Below are 25752 nucleotides of genomic sequence, written 5' to 3'. Positions count from 1 at the left end.
ATATTTTCCGTATTTTGGTCAGCGACCAAACCAGGGCGGAGAGGATTATTTCTGCTTAAACAATCTAATTAATTGCTTGCCTCTCTTGAGTGTGAGAGAAGTACAGCGGTTCTTCTCAACTCTATTCTGTCTACCTTTTCCTTAGATAAAGATTTATGAAATTTAATATCACCTATTTCTGCCAAAGGAGTCTTACTTAGTAAAATGTTTAGAGAAGGTGATGCTAAATTTACCAAGTGAAAAAGTCATGAAACAACGAACAGTTGTTTTTTTATCAGACACACTGGTTTGGTCACGTCACTTAAAGTCTCTGAGCCTCAGTTTTCACATTCAAGTCAAGAACTAGTAGCCTCCTTGAGGGTTAATTTATTCGTGCATTTATTCAACAAAGATTCATTGAGTTCCTCCTCTATTTCCAGCTCCATGTTAAGCTCTGGGTCATTGTATAGATGATAGATAATATAGGCAAAGTGCTTAGAAGAGCTTCTGATACTTTTGTGCATTCGCAAAGGATGGATATTTTCCTTCAGATTTTGAGCTTTTGGTGCTCAAAGCACTATGTAGGGCCCTGTTTCCCAGCCCTAACTCTCACTTCAGCAATAAGCTATCCACTTGCATCCCAAGAAGCCACTGGAGAGAAGCAGGGACTGAATAAGGTGAGAAAGAAAAGATAAGCCACAACCACTACTACGAAGGAGGGGGGTTTGCAGGGAAATCCAAGGGGAATCAGTGTGGGCCTCGGTGATGGGAAAGCAAGACTATGGTGGGGTTTCTGTGAATACTAAAAAGACTGCTGAGAGGAGAAATCAATCACATACTTGTGACGTAATGTTGCAAAGACACATTTGGCTAACCTGAATGTCAGTGTTAAGAGCAAATTAATTCTTAATATTGAGGCCAGACTGTTAAGATATGGTATTATCTCAGTGATTATATGCTTAAATTGTATTATGGTTTATTTAATTCAGGACATTTTCGATATGGGAGTACAAGGGAAGGGGTTGTTATTAATTGTGATAAACTCAGCCCAGACTAAGAAGGAATTGTATTGGCCATAAGTACATTGGCTATGTACTTCCCATCCAGAACATCATGTTTTTTAAAAAAATTCCCATTAGATAAGGAAGGTGTGGAAGGCCCTTGAATGCAGTTTCTGAAGCGGAGTCACTAAAGTTAGCTGTTAGCAGTGCTTGTTCAGGCCCTATTTCTACCACTTTCTAATGGCGTACACTTCAAGTCTCAGCTTACCCAGACATAGAAGAGGGTTGATAACACCTACATCACTGGGTTATGGGGAGCAGAAGAGATCGTGTAAAAGTGAATGAATTCTTCATTAATAATTATATGTTAAAACTTCAGCCACCACTTATATATCATCATTATTAATGAAACTTTCAACCCAAGTTGAAAGCAAAACTTCCTTCATGAGTGAACCAAACCATGCCACCTATATAAGGAAGGCTTTAAAAATTGTTATTTACTAATTCTGTTGCCTGTTTGAAGAGTAATAATACACCATATCAAATATTAGGTTTGTATGCATGTGTTTGTGTCTGTCTGTTTGTTCATCCATCTGACAACATTCTTTGCAACCCTTTTAAGATTTAAGGGATGGACCATTACAAATGGCCTAATAGGGACACTTCTAAAGAAATCTGAAAAGAATGGACTTAGGAACCACAGGGGGAAAAATTAGAATGCTGTGGCCAAACAATTTTTAGAATAGAATACTGAGCCTAATATTATGCATGTCCGGGGCCCACATGAGTTCTATGGATTTATGCAGAATTTGCACAGCCTGATCAAATAACCATGTGTATTCTCTGCATGCTACAGTCATTTTGGCAACATTTATTGGACTCGTCTTTTCCTCAATTAGCCTGGTTGATGTAAAGAAGCCAGGATAAAGTCAGGGCTATAACAGCGGTGTTAGAAAAATCCAAAGAAATGAATATGAATTAGCATTTGCTCTTGGATTAAAACTGAGAAAAGCTGAAGGAGCTCGGAGAAGGTATTTTGTCAGGGAGCATCTTTCCAGCTGGCAGCTCACTTTCTCTGAAGTCTTCCTTGCTCTCCTCCCAACTCCTGAATGTTGGGTGCACATAGAAACTCTCCATGGAACACATTGCTTTCATATGTGAGGTTAGATTTGAAAAATTTTGTTCAGCTGTTTCCACTCAAATATTCTACTCTCACATTGAAATAAATACATTCTGAAACTCCATTCTGTAACTATAGAAACCCTGATTCTCACTGTGTTTCAGCTGGAAGCACAAAAGAGCTCACAGTTTAAAAGGCGTATGTTGTTAATTATTAATCTATGAATAGCTTAGATTTTCGAAACCATTAAGTTTCTCTAGATTTAGGTTTTTCCTCTTTTCTTTCTTTTCTTTGCCCATTTTTTAAATAAGAGCTAGCCACACTTAAACAAAGTGTCATGTTAAAACAATGCAATGAATATTCTGTTAGTTCAACAGTTACTTATGGAGGACTCGTTATGACACATTGTGGGGTGATATATGGGCTTGCTTTCAAAGACCGTAGAGCCTTGCCTGTGTAATGAGAAATAAACAGACACAGGGAAATGAGAGAGAAGCCGACACAGAGGTGCAAATAAGTGCTATTGTGGCAGAGGAAGAAACGATGTGACACACTGGAGAGGCAAAACATTAAAAAATAGGAAGATATTTAAATGTTTGCCTTTTCCCCTTTTTCAATGCCAGCCTTCAAACAAGGCACAACTCCTAAAATATTTATTTTACTGATACTCCTCAAGCCCCTCTCTCTCCTCCACTTCACTATGATATCTAATCATTTCCTGCCTGGGTTATGGCAATATCTTCTAAATAGGCCTCCTGCCAGAGTGGCTCAGTGGTTGAGCATCAACCTATGAACCAGGAGGTCACAGTTCAATTCCCACTCAGGACACATGCCTGGGTTGTGGACTCGATCCCTTGTGTGGGGCATGCAGGAGGAAGCCGATCAGTGACTCTCTCTCATCGCTGATGTTTCCATCTTTCTCTCCCTCTCCCTTCCTCTCCGAAATCAATAAAAAGATATTTAAAAATAAATAAATAGATAGATAGGCGTCTTGCTTCCAGCTGTCCCTTCCCTCCTCCAGTCTTTCTTCTTCACCAGGGTCATTTATTTAAAATGCTAATCTATTCTATTACTTTCCTGTTTCATATCCTCTAATCATGAGGATTCCCCAAGGAAAAAAACCCAAGTCCTTAGTGTGGGTGAACACCCTTTACAAGGAGGCCCCACCACCAGCCTCACTTCCCCATCCTCTATGTACCATGTGCCGGAATCTTCCTACCACCTTTAGCTTGCTTATAGCCTCAGCTCATGGTGTGTGTTGTCTCCCCTGTCCGGGAAATTCTCCCAGAACTTTTCCTACTGACAAGCTTTTCTCATCCTTCAAGTTCACATAAATTGACACCTCCTCCAAGAAGCCCACCTCAATGCTTTCCACTTCTCTTTATCCTTCCATGAGATATATGCTCCCACGTGGCTATCAAAGGTCTAACTGTGCAGCATTATCAATCTTTATGTTCTTTGCAGTCATGCTGTTAAAATGTTTTCCCCTGTTCCCAATTCCTTGCTTGATATATGGTAGGCCCTCAATAAGTGATTGATAAATAAATGACATGGCAGGTAAATGATGAAGTCTGCAGAAGAATGACAGGAGAAGGACATTGGGAGAAAAGGAAAAATTCAAGATTATCTGTAATATGTTTGGTTTGGAAGTGAAGGTGGTAAATTCCCCAGAGTTCTTAAAGGGAAGGGAAGAAAAAAGAAACAAAAAGAAAGGTGAGAAGGTTGAAGAGAGAAGTTTACTTAATCTCCACTTTAGATGGGCTGTGATGTCTTTGAAATAAATTTTGATGGATTTATTCAGGCACTTAAATAAGAAATACTGGTTTTTCTCCCTCTTTGTTCCAAATACTATTCCTTTCAGTACATGTAACATAGAAATTTCAAGGGATGTGTTAGCAGCTTAAAGACATTATACCAAGACTTTTTATACTGTCTTTGTATACTTTTTTACACAAAGGAACAGAAATATTTTAGAACACATTTTATTTGAGCTGTCTGATAAGAAGAGGTGTCCTTCATTTAATGAGGAACTTTAATTATAAGTGACTGGCCATGTGATAGAGTCTTTATTTTCAATTTTTCTCTAGGGTGGAAAGAAAGGAACGTGCCCGATTGAAGACAGTGAAGTTTAATGCAAAACCTGGAGTGATTGATTCAAAAGGGGTAAGTACAAAATAATCAAAACATAAGTTCTCTCGATTGCCATGGATTTAACTATAACATTTAGTCTTTCAGTAGCAAGCAAATTATGAAGCTACCAGACAGTAGAGCACTGTTATAAATGTATTGCTAAAAGTAATGATGTGATTTCCGATGAAATGGATTTATGGTGAATATATCAAATCTGGGGGTAAAGCTGCTAGTGGTCAGCAGAAATCATGCATTGATGAAGGTGATATATTGACTACAATGAAGAAGAGAAATATAAATTAGGTGTTTTCATTTTTTAATTTGTTTTCTTTTAAATGAAATGTTCTAAAGGGATGGATTTCATAAAAGATACCAGTTCATCATAAAATATGTCTAGTCTGTTACACATTATAAAGCTAAGAGCAGTGGTCATGGAAATATACATATGAACCATCTAAATGAATACATGGATTGTTGTGACAGACATAGAAGAGAATTAACAAATGAAATTTAATCACTAAAATTAAAAGATTTACTTATATGCACATGTATCTTTTTTAATAACAGCTTTAATGAGGTCTAATTTGCTACGATACAATTCACCAATTTAAGTATGTAATCCAAAGGTTTTTCGTATATTGAGAGTTATACAACCACCACCATAATTTTAGAACATCCTACCACCCCATTAAGAGATCCTATAGGAGTCACTTTCAATTTTCCCCAACCCCATCTCCACCCCCACCCAGCCCTACTACTAATCCACTTTGTCTCTATAGATTTGCCTATTCTGGATATTTCATATAGATGGAATTATACATTATGTGATCTTTTGTGCCTGCTTCTTTACATAATGTTCTCAAAGTATATCTGTGTTGTAGCATGTGTAAATATTTTTTTTCACTGCCAAATTATTCCATTGTGGACATACCTCAATTTATTCATCAGTTGATGGATACTTGGGTTGTTTCCACCTTTTTTGCTATTATGGGCAATGTTGCTGTGAGCATTCATGGACATACATTTATTTCCATTTGGGATAAACCTAGGAGTGGAATTGCTGGGTCACTTGAAGAACTTTTCCAAGATGGTCATACCATTTTACATTCCTACCATCAGTGTGTGAGAGTTCCAATTCCTCCACATATTCACCAACACTTATTATATGTCTTTCTGCTTATAGTCACCCTATTTGGTATCTCATTATGGTTTTGATCTGCATTTCTCTAATGGCTGTTGGCATTGAGCATCTTTTCATGTGCTGATTGGCCATTTGTATTTCTTCTTTGGAGAAATATCTGTTTAGATCCTTTACCTATTTTTAAATTAGGTTCTTTTGTTGTTATTGAGTTGTAATGTTTCCTTAAATATTGTGACTATTAATCTCTTATCAAATACTAGAAGCCCGGTGCACGAAATTCGTGCACGGCAGGGGGTTGTCCCTTAGCCCAGCCTGTACCCTCTCCAATCTGGGACTGCTGGAGGGATGTCCGACTGCCCGTTTAGGCCCGATCCTGGTGGGATCGGGCCTAAACGGGCAGTCGGACATCCCTCTCACAATCCAGGACTGCTGGCTCCCAACTGCTTGCCTGCCTGCCTTCCTGATTGCCCCTAACCGCTTCTGCCTGCCAGCCTGATCACCCCCTAACCACTCTGCTGCCAGCCTGGTTGATGCTTAACTGCTCCCCTGCCAGCCTGTTTGCCCCCAACTTCCCTCCTCTGCCAGCCTGGTCACCCCTAACTGCCCTCTCCTGCAGGGTTGATCACCTCCAACTGCTCTCCATTGCAAGCCTGGTCCCTCTCAACTGCCCTCCCTTGCAGGCCTGGTCCCTCACAACTGCCCTCCCTTGCAGGCCGGGTGCCTCCCAACTGCCCTCTCCTGCTGGCCATCTTGTAGTGGCCATCTTGTGTCCACATGGGGGCAGCTATATTGTGTGTTGCAGTGATGATCAATCTGTATATTACTCTTTTATGAGATAGGATAGAGGTCTGGTGCACAAGTGGGGGCCAGCTGGTTTGCCCTGAAGGGGGTCACAGATAAGGGTGGGGGTTCCCTTGGGGTGTGGGGCGGCCTGAGCGAGGGGCCTGTGGTGGTTTGCAGGCTGGCCACGCCCCCTGGCAACCCAAGGGGAGGCCCTGGTATTTGGAATTTATTTTCCTTCTACAATTGAAACTTTGTAGCCTGGAGCGGAGCCAAGCCTGGGGCTCTGGCAGCCATTTCTGTGGCAGGTAATTCACCTTCTACAATTGAAACTTTGTAGCCTTAAGCGGGTGAGCCTGGCCAGGGTGTGCGGAAAGCTTTGCTTCCCCTGTTGCCGGCGGCAACCCTGGCCTGCTCTCTCAAGCTCCATTCTGCCACCATTTGTTTGAATTTGTTTACCTTCTATAATTGAAACTTTGTAGCTTGAGTGGAGGCTTAGGCCTGCAACGGCTATGGAAAGCTTGGCTTCCTCTGTTACCTGGGAAACCTTGCTCACTGTGGCTGTAGCCATCTTGGAAGGGGGTTAATTTGCATACTCGCCCTGATTGGCTGGTGGGCGTGGCTTGGCTGGTGGGCGTGGCTTATGTAGCGGAGTGGTGGTTAATTTGCATATTACCATTTTATTAGAGAGGATATGCTTTCCAAATATTTTCTCCCATTCTGTGAGTTGTCTTTCTACTCTCTTGATAGTGTCCTTTGGTGAACAAAAGTTTTAATTTCTATTTTTTCTTTTGTTACTTGTATTTTGGATGTCATATCTAAGAAACCATCACCTAATCCAAGGTCATGAAGATTTATGTTGATATTTTCTTCTAAGTGTTTTATAAGTTTAGCTCTTACATTTAGGTATTTGACCCATTTTGAGTTAGTTTTTATGATATGAGATAGAGTTCCAATATTATTCTTTTGCAAGGTCATGTCATATGTAAGAAAGAAATTTTAACTTCTTTCTTTCCAATCTGGATGACTTTTATTTCTTGGTCATGCCTAATTGCCCTGGCTAGAACCTCTGATTGCCCTGGGTAGAAGTGGCAAAAGGAGTGAGTCATCCTTGTCTTGTTCCTGACATTAAGAGGAAGGCTTTCTGTCTTTTGCCATTAAGTACAATGTTAGCTGTGGGTATTACAACTTTTAAACTCTATTTTATATAATATTAGCATTATATTGCTATAGTATAAAATACCTTTGCTCCCTTTTCCCTATTCTCTTTCTATTCATCTCCTTTCCTTTGTTTTTCTGTCCTGACAATTCTGGTTTCACAGTGTCAAAAAGAACCACAAGTGCTCTAACCAGTTTGGCTCAGTGGATAGAGCGTCGGCCTGCGGACTGAAGGGTTCCAGGTTGGATTCCAGTCAAGGGCATGTACCTTGGTTGCGGGCACATCCCCAGTAGGGGGTGTGCCAGAGGCAGCTGATCAATGTTTCTAACTCTCTATCCCTCTCCCTTCCTCTCTGTAAAAATCAATAAAATATATATATTTTTCAAAAAGAACAAGTTATGGTCAGTATATGTCACTATGGAAAATAAGAAGAAAATCTATTCTTTCTCAGGACTTTTGATCCCCAATCCTACACTGCCCTTTGTATTTTTAAGTAGAAGTGTCATTGTGCAGTCCTTTTATTAACATAATTTACTTCCCCCTAAAACATTCAGATGGGAATCTATTTAAATATATGATGTTGCTCTAAAAAAAAAAAAGTGAAAGTATATGTCATCATGCATGAAGCCTTTTAAATAAATACTGCTTATATACAAAATGATAGGATTTTTCAATGATTCTTGGTAAAAAATAAAGGATATATTTCCTGTTTGTTTCATATATGTAGTTGGATTTATATCAAAGAATTTTTATTGAATACCTATCATGTGCCAAACATAGAGCTAGAACTTGTGAAAGATTCAAAGTGTAATATAGGCCCTTCTCCTTAAGTATATATCAATGCATAGAATATAAATTCTAGGACTTGAATGACAACTGAAAGAGAAGCGGTGATCATGTGGAAAAGGAAACCCTAGACTGAAATCAGGAGGGTTAAGTAACTTGAGTTCTGGTTTCAGCTCATGACTAAGTCACAACTGCCCCTTGGGCCTCATTAGCAAAATAACAGCTTTGAACTACGCCAGGTATGTCAGACATGTTTCACTTCCTACATAGATTGATAGATTGATAGTTTCTACCTGGAATAGTGTGTTGAAATTGATTCTGAGGCCATATATGACCTCGGCAGGGGGAAAAATAATTGCCATGATTGATTAGTCATGCCTAACACAATATTCGGAATTGTTCCCTTTTTGATGTGTCTGGATTCAATGATTTTTAAGGTGCCCACCAGCAGTAATCCTCCATGAGTCAATAAATTAAGAAATAATGAACCAAAGTTTTCCAAACCCCCACAAGAATAATATATCAGTAAGAAGATGCTTGTCCAGAAGGAGAAAACAAAGGACAGTTGAGAGAAAGTATACTGGCCCAGCCAGTGAGGCTCAAGTGGCTGAGCATCACCCCATGCACCAAGAGGTCACCAGTTCGATTCCAGGTCAGGGCACATGCCTGGGTTGCTGGCTTGATCCCTGGTGAGGGGCATGCAAGAGGCAGCCAATCAATGTTTCTATCTCTTTCTCCCTTTCCTTTCTTGCCTCTGAAAAAAAAAATCCATAAAAATATGTTTTAAAAGAGAGAGAGAAATTGCACTGGAGCACAAAGAGACAGGCTGTGTAGAGTTGGGGAAGCTGGGTCAGGAGATCAGGAGATGCCACTCACTTTGAGCCAAAGGCAAGGAGTATAGAAATAAGACATTGTTATAGAGGCTTTAGTGTTTAGTACCGTAAAATAAATTTAACATAAACTGAAGAGGAAAACTCTTTGGAATGAGAAAGAGATGGTGTTTTAAATACCATCTGTAACAGCCTTTTCATTCACTGGCAGTTACAGAGCATTGTGAAGTGTTGCCCAAGTTCAAAGTGAAAGCCACGGTTACTATCTTGGAGTACTTAAAATCAATTAGTATGTGTGAAGCAGGCTATGACAGAGCTATGAGAATTCAAATTAAGTGGCATGGGATGACCAGAGAGCACTTCATAGAAGAGCTTCGACTTTAATTGACCTATCAGTGCTTCAGTTACTTTTCCTGAACTATCCATTGATTAAAAAAAAAAACACACAACACTAAATGCTAAAAATACCAGACACTATGCTAGGTGCTGTATGGGGCAGCAAAATAAATAAAAAGTCAGTCTGTCATCTCAAGGAGCTCACAAAAAAATACATAGGAAAAAAATAATGAATGCAATATCACTGATTTTCCCAATAAATTTCGAGAATAAACAATCTTGATTTCAATATCAGGACACATAGCCTCAGGGAGATTAACTAATTTACCTAAAATCACATAGCTAGTAGGTGCAAGAGTCAGGTTTAAATTCAGGTCATTTTTTTAAAATATATTTTTATGGATTTCAGAGAGGAAGGGAGAGGGAGAAAAATAGAAGCATCAGTGATAAGAGAGAATCATTGATCAACTGCCTCCTGAATGCCCTTCCCCCACTCCCACTGGGGAGGGAGCCTGCAACCCCGGTATGTGCCCTGACTGGAAATTGAACCTTGACCTCCTGGTTCATAGGTCAATGCTCAACCACTGAGCCACATCAGCCAAGCTACATCAGGTCATTTTTGACAGCAGAACATTTTTCCTTTCCATTTCTTCACATTGTACCTTATTCTGCTGGAGGACAGAAGAAGAAGAGAGTTTCTAATTATGCCTTGAGTAGGAAAAAGGGCTTCAAAGAGAAGGTGTCATTTGAACAAGATCTTGAACTGTAAGAATTTGCCATGAACATGAAGGTGGAAACTGTAGGCATGGACCAGCATGGACATGAAGGTGGAAACTGTAGGCATGTGGTAGTAAGGCCCAGCAGATCAGGGGCACCAGATGGATGGTGTGGATAGTGTGGTGGGAGTTTTAACAGATGAGCTGATAAAAACTTCTGGAAGGTTGGGAAGCTTGCATGGAAAGTCTAGCTATGAGCTTTAAAGCGAATAGAATTTTTAGAAATCTGAGGCTTTCCATTTCAAAGTATCCATTTGCTACAAATGAAATGCCTGGAATTTTTGTCCACTCTACGTGCCTTCACAAAGTCTGTGTCTACATATGCAAAGACAAGTAGACAATTGTGTCAATAACCCAGATAATTCCAGTCTTCCCAGACCCCTGAAGTCAAAGTGGTCATCTGTTTGGATGGGTCTCCTTGAGAACTGTCTCAGTTCCCCAAGTCTCACTGCTAAGTTCCTAATGAGCCTCCATTCAAAACAGCCTGTGATGAAAATATAATCACCCCCTTAATTTCCTTTGTTCTTCTAAATTTTTTTAATTAATTGCCGAATCAGTCGTTTTGTTACTTATTAAGACGTGTAGGAAATTGTATAGTCTTCAGAATCGAGCTGTTCTCCATTGAAAAATCAATATTTAGTGATTTGTGCTAAATTTTGTTTTAGTTTTATTTTTAAAATCTTTATAATTTAAGGAAGGGAAATATATGTTGGAGAGAATATGAGAAAGCAACAATATCCTTACTAAATTTCAGCAATGTGCACTATGTATCTGCCCCTTTTGTATTGTAAATTCTAAAGGCAGGCAGGCTGTAAATAAATAATTAACCTACTTATCCACAGGCTGGTACAAAACAAAGGTGATAGATGTTATTTGAAGTAGTTGGAGTATTCATCAGAAAAACCCAGACAGCTTACATAGATCTGTTAATCACCACCACAAAATTCGAAAGGAAATTATTCATTCCCTCTTTATAAATTTAAAGAAACTGAGGTTTAGAGAGATGAAGAAATCTAAGTCCATGTCTGATTCCAAAACCCATAATCTGTTCACAACAGCATGTTCTCTTCCTTATTAAACCTATGTCACACTTGTGTTTTTAAGAAAAATGAAGAAGTAAATTGAATTGGGTTTAGCATTGTCAAAAACTAACTTAGACATAAACTTAAATCCTGAAAGGAGAAAGCTGGTTTCCTCAATGGTGTATCTTTCTGACTCAGACCATTTCTGCCGTGAGCTTGGGCTACAAACTCTCTCTATGGTGGCCAACCAGAACAAATGAGGGGACAGGTCTTGGCAAATGTGCTCATTCAGTTATTTAATAAACCTTTACTAGATGCCAATACAAGGCAGCTTGCTAGTCAGTGTAGACCAAGACAAGCCATGGTCACTGCCCTGAAGGAGCAGGGATTCCAGGGGAAAGAATGAGTCCCCTCAGATAGGAAATTATTCATGCCAGACAAGAGGGACAGGAGGTTGCTCTGAAGTCCAGTGGAAGAGGAGATTCTGGCATGGAGGCTGAGGGATTTTGAATTAGGGGGGTAGGAGGGACTTTGAAGGATTAGCATAATTTTCAAGGGGTGGGTGGTGGAGTAGGAATAGGACACAGGAAAAGTAGGAAGTAAAGCATGGTTTACATTCACTGCAAGCAACAGTGTATGGAGGAGAGTAAAAGGATTCAGGATGGGAAAGTTAGACTCTGATCAAATTTGGTGCCTTACCTTTCCCTGAAAACATGTACTTTACTAGTATAGTGTAGACAGTGAAGATTTGAAGGGTTGTGACCCACCCCGGCCTACTGATTTCCTCTGGGCTTGCACCCTGAATGTAACTGTATCATTGCCCAAATGTCACTCCCAAAGGTCCAAACTTACTCATCTTTGCACCTCTAGCACTTAGCATGGTATCTACCATGTCAATTCATCTATCTTAGAAGAAAGAGAAGTAAATGATAAAAAGTAGGTTTCCAAGAGATCAATCTGGCAACTGTGGGAAGGACAGATTAGAGAAGAAAGAGATTAACGGAGAGAGATGTTTGAGAAAGCTATTGTAGTATTCTGGTGTGAGATTCTGAAAATCTGAACTATAAATAGTGGCAAAAGAAAAGGAAAATGGGAAAGTGTTTCTAGAGAAATCAGAGAAGACTGTTGTTCTTGGCCATTTGACCTAATGGTTTCTAATAAAATTTTGTTTCATTTTCCAAAGCCTGAGCTCCCTTTAAGAGGAGATGCTGACTGTGAGAGAGGGCGTGGGCAGAGATGCAGCTATGGGTAGTAAGATCATGGAGCTGAATCAAGTTGGAGCTGGCATGAGAAATCTCAGTTCTACTTCACAGAGTCTTGGAAATTTCTCTATGGCCATTGACTCCTACTCTGTCATTTACAGATGAAGAAACTGAGAATCCTTTCTCTGGGATACACAGAGAGTGGGCAGCAGAGCCTGCCACTGTGTCATGTATCAAAAAAGTAATTGGACAGTCAGTGTTTTGTTAGCAAGAATTGTGTTTGCTTCACCAAGAATGAGTTAAAGGAATTGCTTTTGTAACAGCTCCAAAGTGACATTTGGAGTTTCTAGGGAAAGTCATTACCGCCCTCAAAAGAAATCCCCTTATAGAGCCAGTCTTTGGATGGCCCAAGCCCAATGAAGAGCTCAAATGTCCAGTGGTGACCGGGAGATTCAGGGAGGAGGGGTGGAAGGAAAGCCATACTGCCCACTCCATGGGCCTCAGGGAGGCATTTCCCCTCAGAGCTCATAAGCTCAGAAAAGGTTCCTCCTCGGCGGTGTTACTACTTCCTGCTCTAGGCCCTCCAGCAGTGTCCTGACTGGTCTTCCTGGCTGTAGTCTTTCTCTCCGATTCTTTCCCCATTTCACATGCAGTATGGTTCTAACGATCTAACATTTTCATGCGAAGAACTAAGACAGGGCTTGCCCAGGGAATTCTGGAGTATTGCTAGCCCAGGCTGGGGACAGGTGTTAACTCATTACATTTTCTTCTCAATGTGATAATCACATTTGTCTAAACCTTGAGCTCCATGTCCACTGAGAACCATGGCGCAGCACACTGTGAATTCTCTGATAAAGAAGAACTGGTGGCTTCTTGGCAGATGGTTCTCAGAGGGGCCTATAATTGAGTTTCCTGCTCTGATGCATGTAAGATGGTCCCTACCTGAACCCTGAAAGCCAGCTGAACTCAATGAATAGTTTTGAATGAATAAATATATATTATTTCATTTCTTCTCCAAAAGGTACTTATTTGTCAAGTTACTGAAGAAACTGCTAGTCTATGGAATGGAATGGAGAATAGATCATGTTCCTTAGGTATTTCTATGCATACTTATTCTTGGTAGCCATCTCCCTCCTGGGTCCAAAAAGTGCTGCTGTTGAAACTACCAAATTGAATTGCAACCTTATATACCAAATTTAGAATAACTTATAAATTTAGACAGTAGAATCTGTCTACTACACACACACATCCATTTTTAGATGTGATTTAGTTTATAAAGCATGTCTACCTTCTATAGCTTAATTCCATTTTTAAGACAACTTTTTTGTTTTGTATATATTGACATATATACAGTATATATGTTTGGTCAACCTCATCATCAGGAGAAAAAAAAATACAAAAGTGGTAAACTTGAAAAAAAATACCTTTGATGGCCCATGTTATTTTCATTGCTTAATTAAGCTAAATGTTTCATTTAATTAATATTGGCAGGAGTATGGAAAACTGAAACAATAAATATACTTGCTCATTGTACTCTGCTCCTCTAATGTTTTTGTTGTTTGGGCTTTCATTAACAGGCATTTGTTGAGGCTATACTATGTGCCAGGTACTGATTGAAACAATGGAAGAACACAATGCATAAAACATAGTTCCCCCTTTAGGAATCATAAAATACTCTGCGTCAATAAACATGTTAGCAAATAAGAATCTGGAAAGTGCTGAGTGAGAAGTGAGCCCAACGTACTATTTAAACTCAGACCTGGAATACTTAAGCATGTCTTGGAATTCATAGGAAAGTTCCTAGAAGAGATAACATTCAAAGTGAGGCTGGAAGGAAAAGTAAACCCTAATCAGGAATAAACGGATAAAAAGAATGATATATAGGGGGCAGGATGTAAAAAGGAAACAGCCCAGTGTGCCTTGGGGAAGCCAAAGAAGCTTGATGTTACTTAACTACAAAAGCATCAGTGTCAGTAGAGAAGGCAGAGGGGACGTCGGGAGCAAGATCATGAGGGCAGTGGAGAGCCTTTGTAAGAGTTTAGCAGAGACTAGAATTTTAGCAGATTGCTCTGCTGCTGTGTTGATTAGATTTCCAAAAGGAAGCAACTAGCGGCGGGGGGAGGGGGGGTTAATAGACAGATGATATATAGGTAGGTAGGTAGACAGACAGACAGACAGCTTGGAGTACCTACATTAACATTGGCTGAGGCTCTTATTTAAAATGGAGATGTCCGGCCCATCCTCAGTCCTGTGGAATCAGGATCCCTGTGGGAGGTGGTAGGAAAGCTGCATTTTAAAGGGCTCCCCAGAGATTCCTTTAGGCTTACTGAAGTTTGAGATACAGAGGCATAGCTGGAAGGTTTGGTATCAATCAGAATGACCAGCTTCTATCAGAAGTATGTAATGTAAAAATGAAATTATATTAAAGGAGAGAATATATGTAAAGTACCTGGAACTATTAGTCTATCTCTTTCCCACCTCTCCCCACATGCACACGCATCTCAAACGCTTCCCCATTTAAAAGACTAGAATGAGTAGCTTCCTGAAATTGCTTCTTTATTTAGGTTCCAAATCCACTTTGCACACAGAGAAAGAGGGAGTTGCTGCAGCTTTGCCCTATATCCACTTGCGTGAGGGGTGTTTTTGACTACATGCTTGCTGACTTTGAGGTAGAATTGGCAGCAGGACTGATCTCAGTCCCCAACTCTTGCACTTGCCTTTGGCTAGAAATTGGGGTTATCTCTGAGTTCTCTGCCATATTGTGTAATTATCTGTCCAGAGCAGACTCGATCAGCACCATCGCATTGGAAAAACACTGCATTTCATTCAGCATGGCAGTTACTTTGAACATCTGTAAATTGCCTTATTTTCTACAGGTTATTTTTATAGGCATTGCTCATTTGCTTCTTACAATAGCCTCATAGGGTAAGTGTTTCTAATATGCCCATTTTACAGATGAGAAAACTGAAGCTTAGAAAGAATAAATAACTTACCCAAATTCATAGAGCTAGTAGGTGGCAGAGCTGAGGCCGACACGATTATGATGTATTATTTTGTGAGCAAGGTAGAATAATTAAGTCTTAAAGGCATTTGTATGTCTGAACTAATTCTAGATATGATTAGCATACCTAATTCTATTTATTCAATTAGTGATGCTAGGGCGAACGTAATATAAATAGAAGATGCATAATTTGTGGTTATATAAGTAATGCGTGTATTTTTATCACATGAGCTTTTGTTAAATTTTCTTCCTATTAACTAAGAATGGTAAGTCTAAATCAGAAAATTTGTCTCCAACCCATTTCTACTTTGAGAGTTATCCATGAATAAATTCTGATTCACTACAGGGCTTCCTTTAACCTTACTCTTGAAGGTAAAAAGCCCAGTCACACCTTGGAGTTTACATGTTTTACCTTGCAAGTCTTTAGCTCAAAGCTAAAACATCAATATTGAAAGATAAAGATGATAAGCGACTGTCCAGTCATCTGACTTCCTCACTACCATAATTATAGCCAGACCCTTAGCAAGCAAAAATAGTACATCCTGCCTCTTGACTACTATTCACCGTGTTTATATGTGGGTAGAAGTCTTTTCTTTTTAATGACAGATCAAGTAATGTCTAAAAAGTCAATATTAATTTCCAGTATGTTCCTAATATTCATAAAAATACCTAATTATTTTGTCTTTTCATTTAAAAGAAGTAGGATCTGAAATTAGACTCATGAATTCTATTCTATGCTTTCCTAACTACGTGATCTGGAGCCAGTAGCTTTTCTGTCTAAGACTGATTTTTCAACTGCCATAACATTTAGAGACAGGTTACAAGTTCCTCGAAGGTAGGGAACATGATTTATTTAGGGCCTAATATATTCTTGGCATTCAACCAATAAACATTGAATTAAATATATGAGAATAAAGGAGGTGTTGTATTTGGAGAAAATATATCTAAATTAGAAGGTACAGCCCTCATGCTTTTTGCTAACCCTTGTGAATGGAGAACTGAACAATTTATTGTTGCCTTTAGATGAAGGTTCTCCTGATCTGAGTGTTATTTCCTTTTTTCATTTCAATCAATAGAATTTGGGTTTCCCATATGTACAGGGTACTGCCCTGACCACTGAGGGGGGAGGTAGATGAGTCAGGCCCACTGCTGCCAGGCCAGACCTTTCCTTCTTATGTACACACACACACACACACACACACACACACACACACACACACACACCACACCACACACACCACACCACACCACACCACTATGGTATACATGGCAAAAAGCTTAGTGAAAGATGCAGAGTCTTAATGGAGGCTCAAAGGGGAGAGGGCCTACTCTGAGTGAGAGCAATGAAGAAATGGTTCCAAGAAAAGGTAGCATTTTAGCTATGTCTATGAGGATGATGATTTCAACAACTATAGAATAAGTGTATTTCACACTTAGAAAACAGTAGTAGAAGCAAAAGTAAAGGAGTCGAGGATGTCTGGCTACCAGCAAGTATTACATTTGACTGGAACATGGACCATATTCAAAGGGCCAGTGGGGGAAGAAGGCTGGACGTGTACCTTGAGGCCCAATAAGAGAGGGTATTAGATACTCCTTTAAGAAGTTTGAGAAGGCTATTCCTTTGGCCGGGGGGCGGGGGGGCTTAAAGGTTGTTTGGACAGAGCAGTGATATTTATGAATGAAGGCATTGAGTCTTGTTGCTGAGAGGATGGATGGTGGGCACTTGGCAGAGACTGGAGGGGAGAGGCTGGGAGTAGGGAGAGAGGAGTAAAAGGACTCTGGTCATGGAGGCCTCAGCATAGGTTTGAAGGATGCCTGAAGATGACAATGTCATTTAGTAGAGAATGTTGAGAATGTTACCCGGGAACATGAATGAATACTAATTGGTAGACAAAGGGTTAAGAGCAAATCATGCAAAGTAAACTGCACCTACTCGGGTGACAGTAGGAGAAAGAACTTGGCAGAGCTGAGACCAGAAATTAAAATTGTGTGTATGCTTGTAGGCCTATCCTCAAGCAGGTATCCCCACCACCCCGGTACGTCTGCATTACCTGCCAGTTGAAGTCTCCAGCATTAGGTAACAGCTATGCGCTGTTAGAAATTGACACCAATTCATGCATGATACTGAAACAACCACTGAATTGAACTGAAAACCAACCCAGAGCAGAATCAGTATAACTGTCACTAAAATAAACTTATTTTTTAAATGAAGCCAATTTTAGACTGATTGCCAGGTTGAAAGTAAAAAAGTGGTTATGATAGATCCAGTCCTCTGGGTTGAAGAGATTATTTGTGGACACTAGAAATAAGTCCTTATATTTGCAGAGCTTTGTATATTCATAGATGAAGAGGAAATGAGTGACCTAGTCATAGTCACACAGCCAAGTACAATCCTTTGGAAACACATAAATATAGTTTCATTTATTTATCAAAGGTTTACACGGTGTCTTTCATGTCCAGCACTATGCTAGGGCATGGGGAAACAAAGATGCATGAGCCTTTGCCCTTGCTCTTGGCTAACACCAAATGATCTGGGAAAGATTTGGATTTCCTTGGAAGTTGGCACTCTCAACAGTGAAGAGACCTAATACTGCAATCCTAGCTACAGTGTTGGCCATGTCAGCTGAGACAGGCCAATCAATCACTCCTCTGTAAAACAGGACCAGTAAGAGGGTGCAGTAAGCTTGCTTCATTAAAATGCAAGATAAAGCCCAGCTGGTGTGACTCAGTGGTTGAGCATCAACCTATGAACCAGGAGGTCATGGGTTCGATTCCCCCATCAGGGCACATGCCCGGGTTGTGGGCTCAATCCTCAGTAGAGGGCATGCAAGAGGCAACCGATCAATGATTCTGTCTCATCATTGATGTTTCTATCTCTCTCCCTCTTCCTTTCTCTTTCTGAAGTCAATAAAAAAATTTAAAAAATAAAATGCAAGATAAACTAACCTAAAAATATATGGTATGAAGGTTATTAAGTTAAATCAAAACTACATAACTCAAAAAAATATCTATGTGTAACTCGCTCATTATCCACCAATCACAACATAATAAGCACCATGAACCTACCACTTAACATGAAGATATGAAACAATGACAAGCATGTGATGACTAAGGATTATAATTTATCACATTCTGTGTACTTGAAGTCCATGTAGAGAAAAGGAGGGGAAATGACTCCATGCAGCCAGGGTGATTGGTACACACAGGTAGCAATGGGGAAAGCTATGGGAAACAGCCTTTATCTGTTAGTAGCGGTATGCAAACAGGTTCCCTTTATATTCAGAGTTCTGGGAATTTGGGTGACACAACTACAGAGTGCGAGCTTTCCCGGGGGCTGTCTCAAATTTATTGCAAGCCCCTGTCAGTGTAAGTGAGAGTCTATCTCGCTGGAAAAGAAACTCACAAATTCGCAGTTTGCCTTTCATGTTTTGACAACTTCACGGATATTTGTAAAGATTACACTACCACTTGTTGAAACCAGTGTTAGGGCTTTCTTGATCTGAATGGTTGTTTTTCCTGCAAGGCCCCAAGAAGCCACCCTTCTCTCCATAATTGGCTTGTGCTTACCTGTCAAGGAGAATTAACAGTTCAATGAGTTTGGAGCATGCGATCAGTGTGTGTGCTCAGCACTCCTCATTCGTGGAGGTAGCATTCTGTGAACACCTCCCAGGCCCCAGGCCCTCGCAGAGGTGGGGTGCTAGGAGCACAAGCCCAAGTTAATTTAAGGAAAAGCCACAAAAATTTTTTAAGTCACAAATTTAGAATTGCTACTCAGGGGTGTTGTGTTAAAGGTGGGAAGCTCTCTGTTTTCCCAACTGATCCCCAAGAACTGACTGAGCATCTCTGTTTACCCTTGGAATAGGCAGAGTTCACATGTGGTAAATAAGAGATTAGACTTTGATCAGTTAAGTCTAAAATGTGATGCAGTATCACTAACATTCATAAGCCAGGCACTCTGCTAAATAGATTATAAGAACTTTTCTCATTAAATCCTCATAACAACCCTATGAGGTGAGGACTCTTCTCAAAAATATAATCCTTCCAGTCTCCCCCAGTCTTAACTAAACTTTTCTATGATGATAGTCCCTAAATATCTGTAAAGATAAAATTAGGTGCAAATCCCTTACGTTTATAGTACTTATCATCTATACAGTTAGTAATTTTATAAATTAAACTAGAGGCCCAGTGCACAAAATTTGTGCATGGCGGGAGTGGGGGGTCCCTCAGCCCAGCCTGCACCCTATCCAATCTGGGATCCCTCTCACAATCCAGGACTGCTGGCTCCCAACTGCTCGCCTGCCTGCTTTCCTGATTGCCCCTAACTGCTTCTGCCTGCCAGCCTGATCACCCCCTAACCACTCCCCTGCCAGCCTGATTGATGCCTAACTGCTCCCCTGCCAGCCTCTTTGCCCCTAACTGCCTTCCCCTGCAGGCCTGGTCACCCCTAACTGCTCTCCCCTGCAGGCCTGGGTCTCCTCCAACCTCTCTTCCCTGCAGGCCCAGTCGCCCATAACTTCCTTCCTCTGCTGGCCTGGTCCCCCCCAACTGCCCTCCCCTGCAGGCTTGATCACCCCCAACTGCCCTCCCTTGCAGACCTGGTGCCTCCCAACTGCCCTTCCCTGCTGGCCATCTTGTGGCAGCCATCTTGTGTCCACATTGGGGCAGCCATCTTTGTGTGTTGGAGTGATGATCAATTTGCATATTACTCCTTTATTAGATAGGATGCCCTATATATTTAGTGTTTATATATTATAGCCACAAAATTCAAAGTCACAAAGTTAATGTGCTCTGTGGAACTTTGAATTATACCTGCTGGATGTTAGGTGAAGACTCAGTTTTACTCTCACCACCGTTCTCTGCATTACACCCACCATAAACCATTGCAGTGATCCGGGCCAGCCCTCACTCCCCACCGTTCACCCAACCCCTAGCATAAAGCCCTTAGGAGCTGTTGAATAGATAATTATGGGCCTCCGTTATCACACTACAGACGCCTTCTCCTCTGTAGCTGAATCCAAGCTTGGTTTTCCTTGCCTGCCTCGCCATGCAAGGCTCAGCTGTTGTCTATTGGCACCGTCTATAGATATCTGCCTGGAAGCAGCACAGCCACTGTCCAGCCCCCTCCAAATTGAATTTGCTATTTTTAATCTGTGGGCTGAGAAACCCAAGAAACTAGCTTTTATTTTTCCCCTCACTTAATAATAAGTAGGCTCTTCCCTGCCATGGCAGTGCAGAAGACTTTGACGGGTAAATTTTGTGACTTCTGTCAACTGCAAAATTCTTCTTCGGGGTTTGTAATCCAAACACTTGAAGTTGCTGATTAAATGATAAAAAATGATTTTTGAGTGCTACATTTCAGTAGAATAATTTACACTGCTCATTTATTGCTTGATAGTTCCTTGAACAGAAATAGACTATCTGTAGTACCATATGCAACTGAGGGCTCCTTGCAGTGCAGACCAGCGTTGCCCCAACAGTCTTTGCCGTCATTCCTCTAACCCCATTCCCAATCCTGTGATCTGTCCACTGCACTGGGAAGGGTGGAGGGAAGAAGTGGCTTTTTGCCCCTTGTTGAGGCCTTTCCTCTACCCTGAACCAAGCTCTGTCATTTCTCCACCTGAAAATCTCCTACTCGTTCTTTAATTTTCAGCTAAACTGGTGCCTCTGAACCTTCTCCAGCTTTCCCAGCGGCCCTTGCTCCCTCTTCAGTTTCCTTATGGCCTGTTTACATGCTTCCATTGCAGCAATTGTTATACAGTGTGGTAATGATTTGCTTCAGCTGTGAGCTCCTGGCTTTGTGCTCCCAATGTTTATTATAGCTACATTGATACAGAGGGGACACACCCGGGGGGTGAAACCCATCCCATACCATTCAGCAAGGGCCAGCTCCAGAAAGTGAGCTTTGGCAATTCCTCTTCTCAGAGAGGGTGACTTTCTTTCATTTGTACCCTTTCTAATTTTCAAACTATTTTTACTTGATAGACTTTTTTTTAGCCTCACTATAATTTTATTTTATTTTTTATTAAATCTTTATGGTTGAAAGTATTACGTATGCCTCCTTTTTCCCCCATTGACCCCTTCTAGCCCACCCCCATCCCCTGCCCCAAGCCTTCACCACTCTCTTAATTTTCAATTTTTAAATGACACTTTGTCTTTGGAGCCACTGAGTAAAATATTTGGTAAAAACAATAAATGTTAGTGGAATAAAAATAATAATGTATTGAGTACTTAGTATGGCTAAGCCCTTACCAGCCTGGTTGCATTTAGCACTACAATAGCCTATGATGGACGTATTAGTACCCCATTCCTTTGGAATCTTCCAGTAATGGATATTGTGGTCAAATGTACTATCTTCTACTAGAATATGGACTCTTTGGTGCCTAAATGGGGGTTGGGAATGGGTAAAGAGCAGTACATTGTTTATTAGATGCTATTTCCTAGACATTGTGCTAAGTGATTCTAGTGCATTTTCTCACAAGTGGTCTGCAGTTGTCACATGGATTCTATGGTGAATTCTATGCCAAAACAAAGTGCAAAATTTCCTCCCCTTGAATAAGGATAGTAGCAGGAGGGATGGAGAAAAGGTGACAAAAATGCACAAGTAAGGGACCAAGGATGATTGCAAAGTTTCTGGTGGATGCTGGGGTGGGGGATTCTTCCTCGGGCACAAGAAGCATTTTCTATCGTTTTGTGGTTGTGGTTGTTATTGTTTTGTTAATCCTCACCCAAGGATATTTTTTCCATTGATTTTTTAGAGAGAGTGGGAAGGAGGGAGAGAGACAGAGAGAGAGAAACATTGATGAATTGAACCCAGGATTCTTCAGTCTAGGGGCTGACACTCTATCCACTGAGCCAAACCAGCTAGGGCCATTTTCTATAGCTTTAAAGTGACAGTTGAAGTTACAGTGACAGACTCGCTGCAGTGATCCCTGGTGTCTTGTACAGAAACAACAATAAACCTGCTGGGCTGTGACAGGAACATGAACAGGAAAAGTGTATAAATGTGCAGGAGGGAGGGAGAGGGAGACAGATTGTTCTTAAAAGGAAGTGTTGCGGGTTTTGAAGTTGTTTCCATATCCTTGAGGTATGTGGATGTGTTTTCACGGTCTTTATCTCTGCACTCTAAAATCTGTCAGGAATTCAAATCCTAGCCAAGTGAAAATCTGCAGCTACTATTTGAAGTTCGGCAAATAATGTTTGATTTTTCTCTCCCCCAAAAATGAACCATTGAGACATCCTGGGGCCGCTCACATTCTCTCTAGAACTATGATCTACTCCTCGTATGGGCTCTGCTTGTCTTTGAAAACACAGTCCACTAGCGTAGAGCATATGAAATGCTCCTTGGAGGAAATGTGTAATGGAAGGCGCAGTGTGGGCTAGACCGAAGTGCTCAAGGCAGAAACCACCTCTCCACTCACCTGCCACGTGACTGAACTCCCAGTGAGAGTCCCAATTCCTGTGACTCATCCTACTCAAATGAGGCTATTGGCTGAAGGTCCAGCAGTCTCCCTGTAATGGATTTGCCTCCATTTGTAAGTAATCCCTCCTTCCATTCAAGCATGAGGTGAGAATTATTCAATCAGGCACAACTTTACAAAGAGTACTACTTATTATTGTACTTACTGGTTTGCCATCAGTTATTCCAACTACTGCAGGTGACCTCTTGTGCTCTACGTATGGAGTTGACATCGGACAGTGGGAGGCAAAGCTATCAGGTCATGAAACTGAGTCATCATCCAAGAGAGTGAGTCTGAGTACCTCTCCTCATAGCTGAGGGAAGGAGGGTGAGGAGGGTTCAGCCAGAGGGAGGCACTGGAAAGGTTTTCATGGCATTAAGGACTTCCGAAGTCATCTCATTTATCTCCCTGGTTGACAAAAGAGGAAGCTGGTGCACAGGAAGGGAAAGTGACTTTCCTAAGCTCATATAGACAGGAGTCTCTCCTCTGAGTTTCCATAGCATGTATAGTCTGAATATTTGCCTATTGTCTGCCACTAGACAGTAAGTCCCAGAAGCAAAGCATGTATTACCAGTGATAATGATGTTAATGTATTACCAGTGGTGGTGATGATGATGCAAATCAAAACCACAATGAGACATCACCTCAAACCTGTTAGAATGGTTATCAAAAGACAAAAAAATTACAAGTGTTGGTGAGGATGTGGGGAAAAGGTAACCCTTGTGCTCTGTTGGTGAGATTGTAAATTGGTGCAGCCACTGTGGGAAACAGTATGGCAGTGCCTCAGAAAATTAAAAATAGGACTACTTTATGATCCAGTAATTCCACTTCTAGGTATTTATTCAAAGAAAACAAAAACATTGACTCAAAAAGATGTATGTGCCCATATTTATGGCAGCATTATTTATAATAGCCAAGATATGAAAACAACCTAAGTATCCATGGATGGATGGATGGATGGATAAAAATAATTATTATGGATATATATATATATATATATATATATATATATATATATATATAAAATATATGGAACAATGGGATATCATTCAGTCATAAAAAAGGAATGAAATCTTGCCATTTGCAACAACATGGATGGACCTTAAAGGCAGTATGCTGAGTGAAATAAGTCAGAGAAAGGCAAATACCATATGATCTCTATTATACAGTATGTAGAATCTAAAACAAAAGAAACCTCATAGATTCAAATAACAGATTGGTGATTGCCAGAGTGGGTGGGAGAAATGGGTGTAGGAGGTCAAAGGGTAAAAATAAATAAAATAAATAAATAAATAAATGGCATTACTGAGCAACAACCAAATTAAGGGGGGGGGGAGGGGAGGATAATAAAGATAGTGTCATGCCAGTAGATATAAAAGGAGATGAGCTCCCATTCCAGTCTGGAGATGGGATGGAGAGTGGATCAAAGAAAGCTTCCCTGAGAATGTACATAGAAAGTAGGACTCAAAGAAATAAGTAAAATAAAAAGGCTTTTATTTCAGATAATGATGATAATTATTAAAGTCACAAGAAGCCAAGCATGTGAAATCACACGGCCCCGCTCACCCGTGCACCACTCGCCATGCACGCAGCCTCCTGGTGACCGGTCTTTGGTCATTACGGCATTACAACCACTGCGTTTTTATTATATAGATGGTACAGATAAGGAAGTAAATTCTAGAAAAGGTTACATAATTAACTCCACACAGCCAGTGATCAAACATATTAGCAAGGAAGACTCTCAGAAAGAAAACATGTGTAGCAGAGAAGCGGTGTGCCTGCCTGGGCCTGTCTGACCACAGGCCTGGGCTCTTATCTCTTCCCTGTGCACACTCCTCACTTCACAAATACCTGGGAGTACAGTGATGCTGGCCTCGCCCAGTACCATCACCTGCCTTCATTTGAACAACCCAGGTTGTGAAATGAAGTCATTGGTCCCTCCCTTCCTGCCTACAATAGGACATAGCAAGGGTCCCTACCTGGGACAACTACCTGTCAACCAATTCTCTCCTCAGACAACATGCTTAGGCAACTGCTCTCTACTCAGCCCCAGAAAAGTACAAACAAACAAAAAGGGTGAAATGTGGGCTGTGGAGTCTGAGAACTGAGTTTGAATCTATTTCTGCCATTTACCAGCTGGGAAATGATGTTACCTCTCTCAGCCTCAGTTTCCTTATTTGTATATGTGTGTTAATGTAGACAGAGATGTCTGAGTGTGTGTGTGTGATGGAATTGTGGGGAGGATCCAAAGACATAATTAGTACAAAATATGTAACAAGATGTATACTGACAATAGCACAGAGAAACAGCTCAATAAATATGCATTTACGTTCTAATTGAAGAAAAGACACACTGAGTTATCAGAGAATAGTCAAGATCTCTGCCTAAATCCTTTTGCTGGTGGAATAACCTCCCTCTCGATCACCTTATTTAACTTGAATGATGATCTAGCCTTTACTATCTAGTTTACATTTCACCTCTTGCGCCCCTCCACAGCAGCACTTACTCTGCCTTCCTTGCACACACTGTCACATTTTTCTAGTAAATTAGGAATCTCTCTCTGTCACTGAGTTGTGAGGTGCTTTAGAATTTATTGTAGCTCCAGCTCCCAGCACAGCACTTGGATCATGCATAAGCTCAGTATATATTTGGTGCATGAATAAATGGACATAACTGCCTCGGGTAGAGGGGCCTGGTATAGTTAGAAAAGGCTTCTGTCGGGAGAAGTTCCAAGAGGGGTGTGTAGCTCCAGAAGTGCTCAGAGCCCACTCGCAAGGTTGCTCAGTGTTTGAAGGTTGACCTATGAACCTGGAGTTCACTGTTCGATTCCCAGTCGGGGCACATGCCCGGATTACAGGCTCGATTCCCAGTAGGGAGCATGCAGGAGGCAGACAATCAATGGTTCTCTCTCATCATTGATGTTTCTATCTCTCTTTCCCTCTCCCTCTCTCTCTGAAATCAATATATATTTAAAGTGCTTGAAGAGACAGCAGTGGAAATGGGGGAATGCTGAGCATTCTGTTACTTTCCAT

General features: G+C 40.8%; 1 protein-coding gene across 21 annotated transcripts in view; it reads left to right on the top strand.

The window, feature by feature from the left end:
* DLG2 (discs large MAGUK scaffold protein 2) overlaps positions 1 to 25752 on the top strand; it is a gene marked incomplete at its 5' end in the record, with an annotated part of 1931014 nt that overhangs the window by 1862022 nt on the left and 43240 nt on the right. For all 21 annotated transcript variants that reach the window (XM_079787296.1, XM_079787299.1, XM_079787298.1 and 18 more), the window contains one exon: positions 4188 to 4263. In XM_079787296.1, the coding sequence (XP_079643422.1) occupies positions 4188 to 4263 (76 nt within the window). The remainder of the gene's footprint in view (positions 1 to 4187; positions 4264 to 25752) is intronic.

Source organism: Cnephaeus nilssonii (assembly GCF_951640355.1).
Source record: "Cnephaeus nilssonii genome assembly, chromosome: 13".
NCBI lineage: Eukaryota > Metazoa > Chordata > Mammalia > Chiroptera > Vespertilionidae > Cnephaeus > Cnephaeus nilssonii.
Note: the sequence above shows the minus strand (reverse complement) of the source record. Positions and strands in the feature narration are given on the sequence as shown.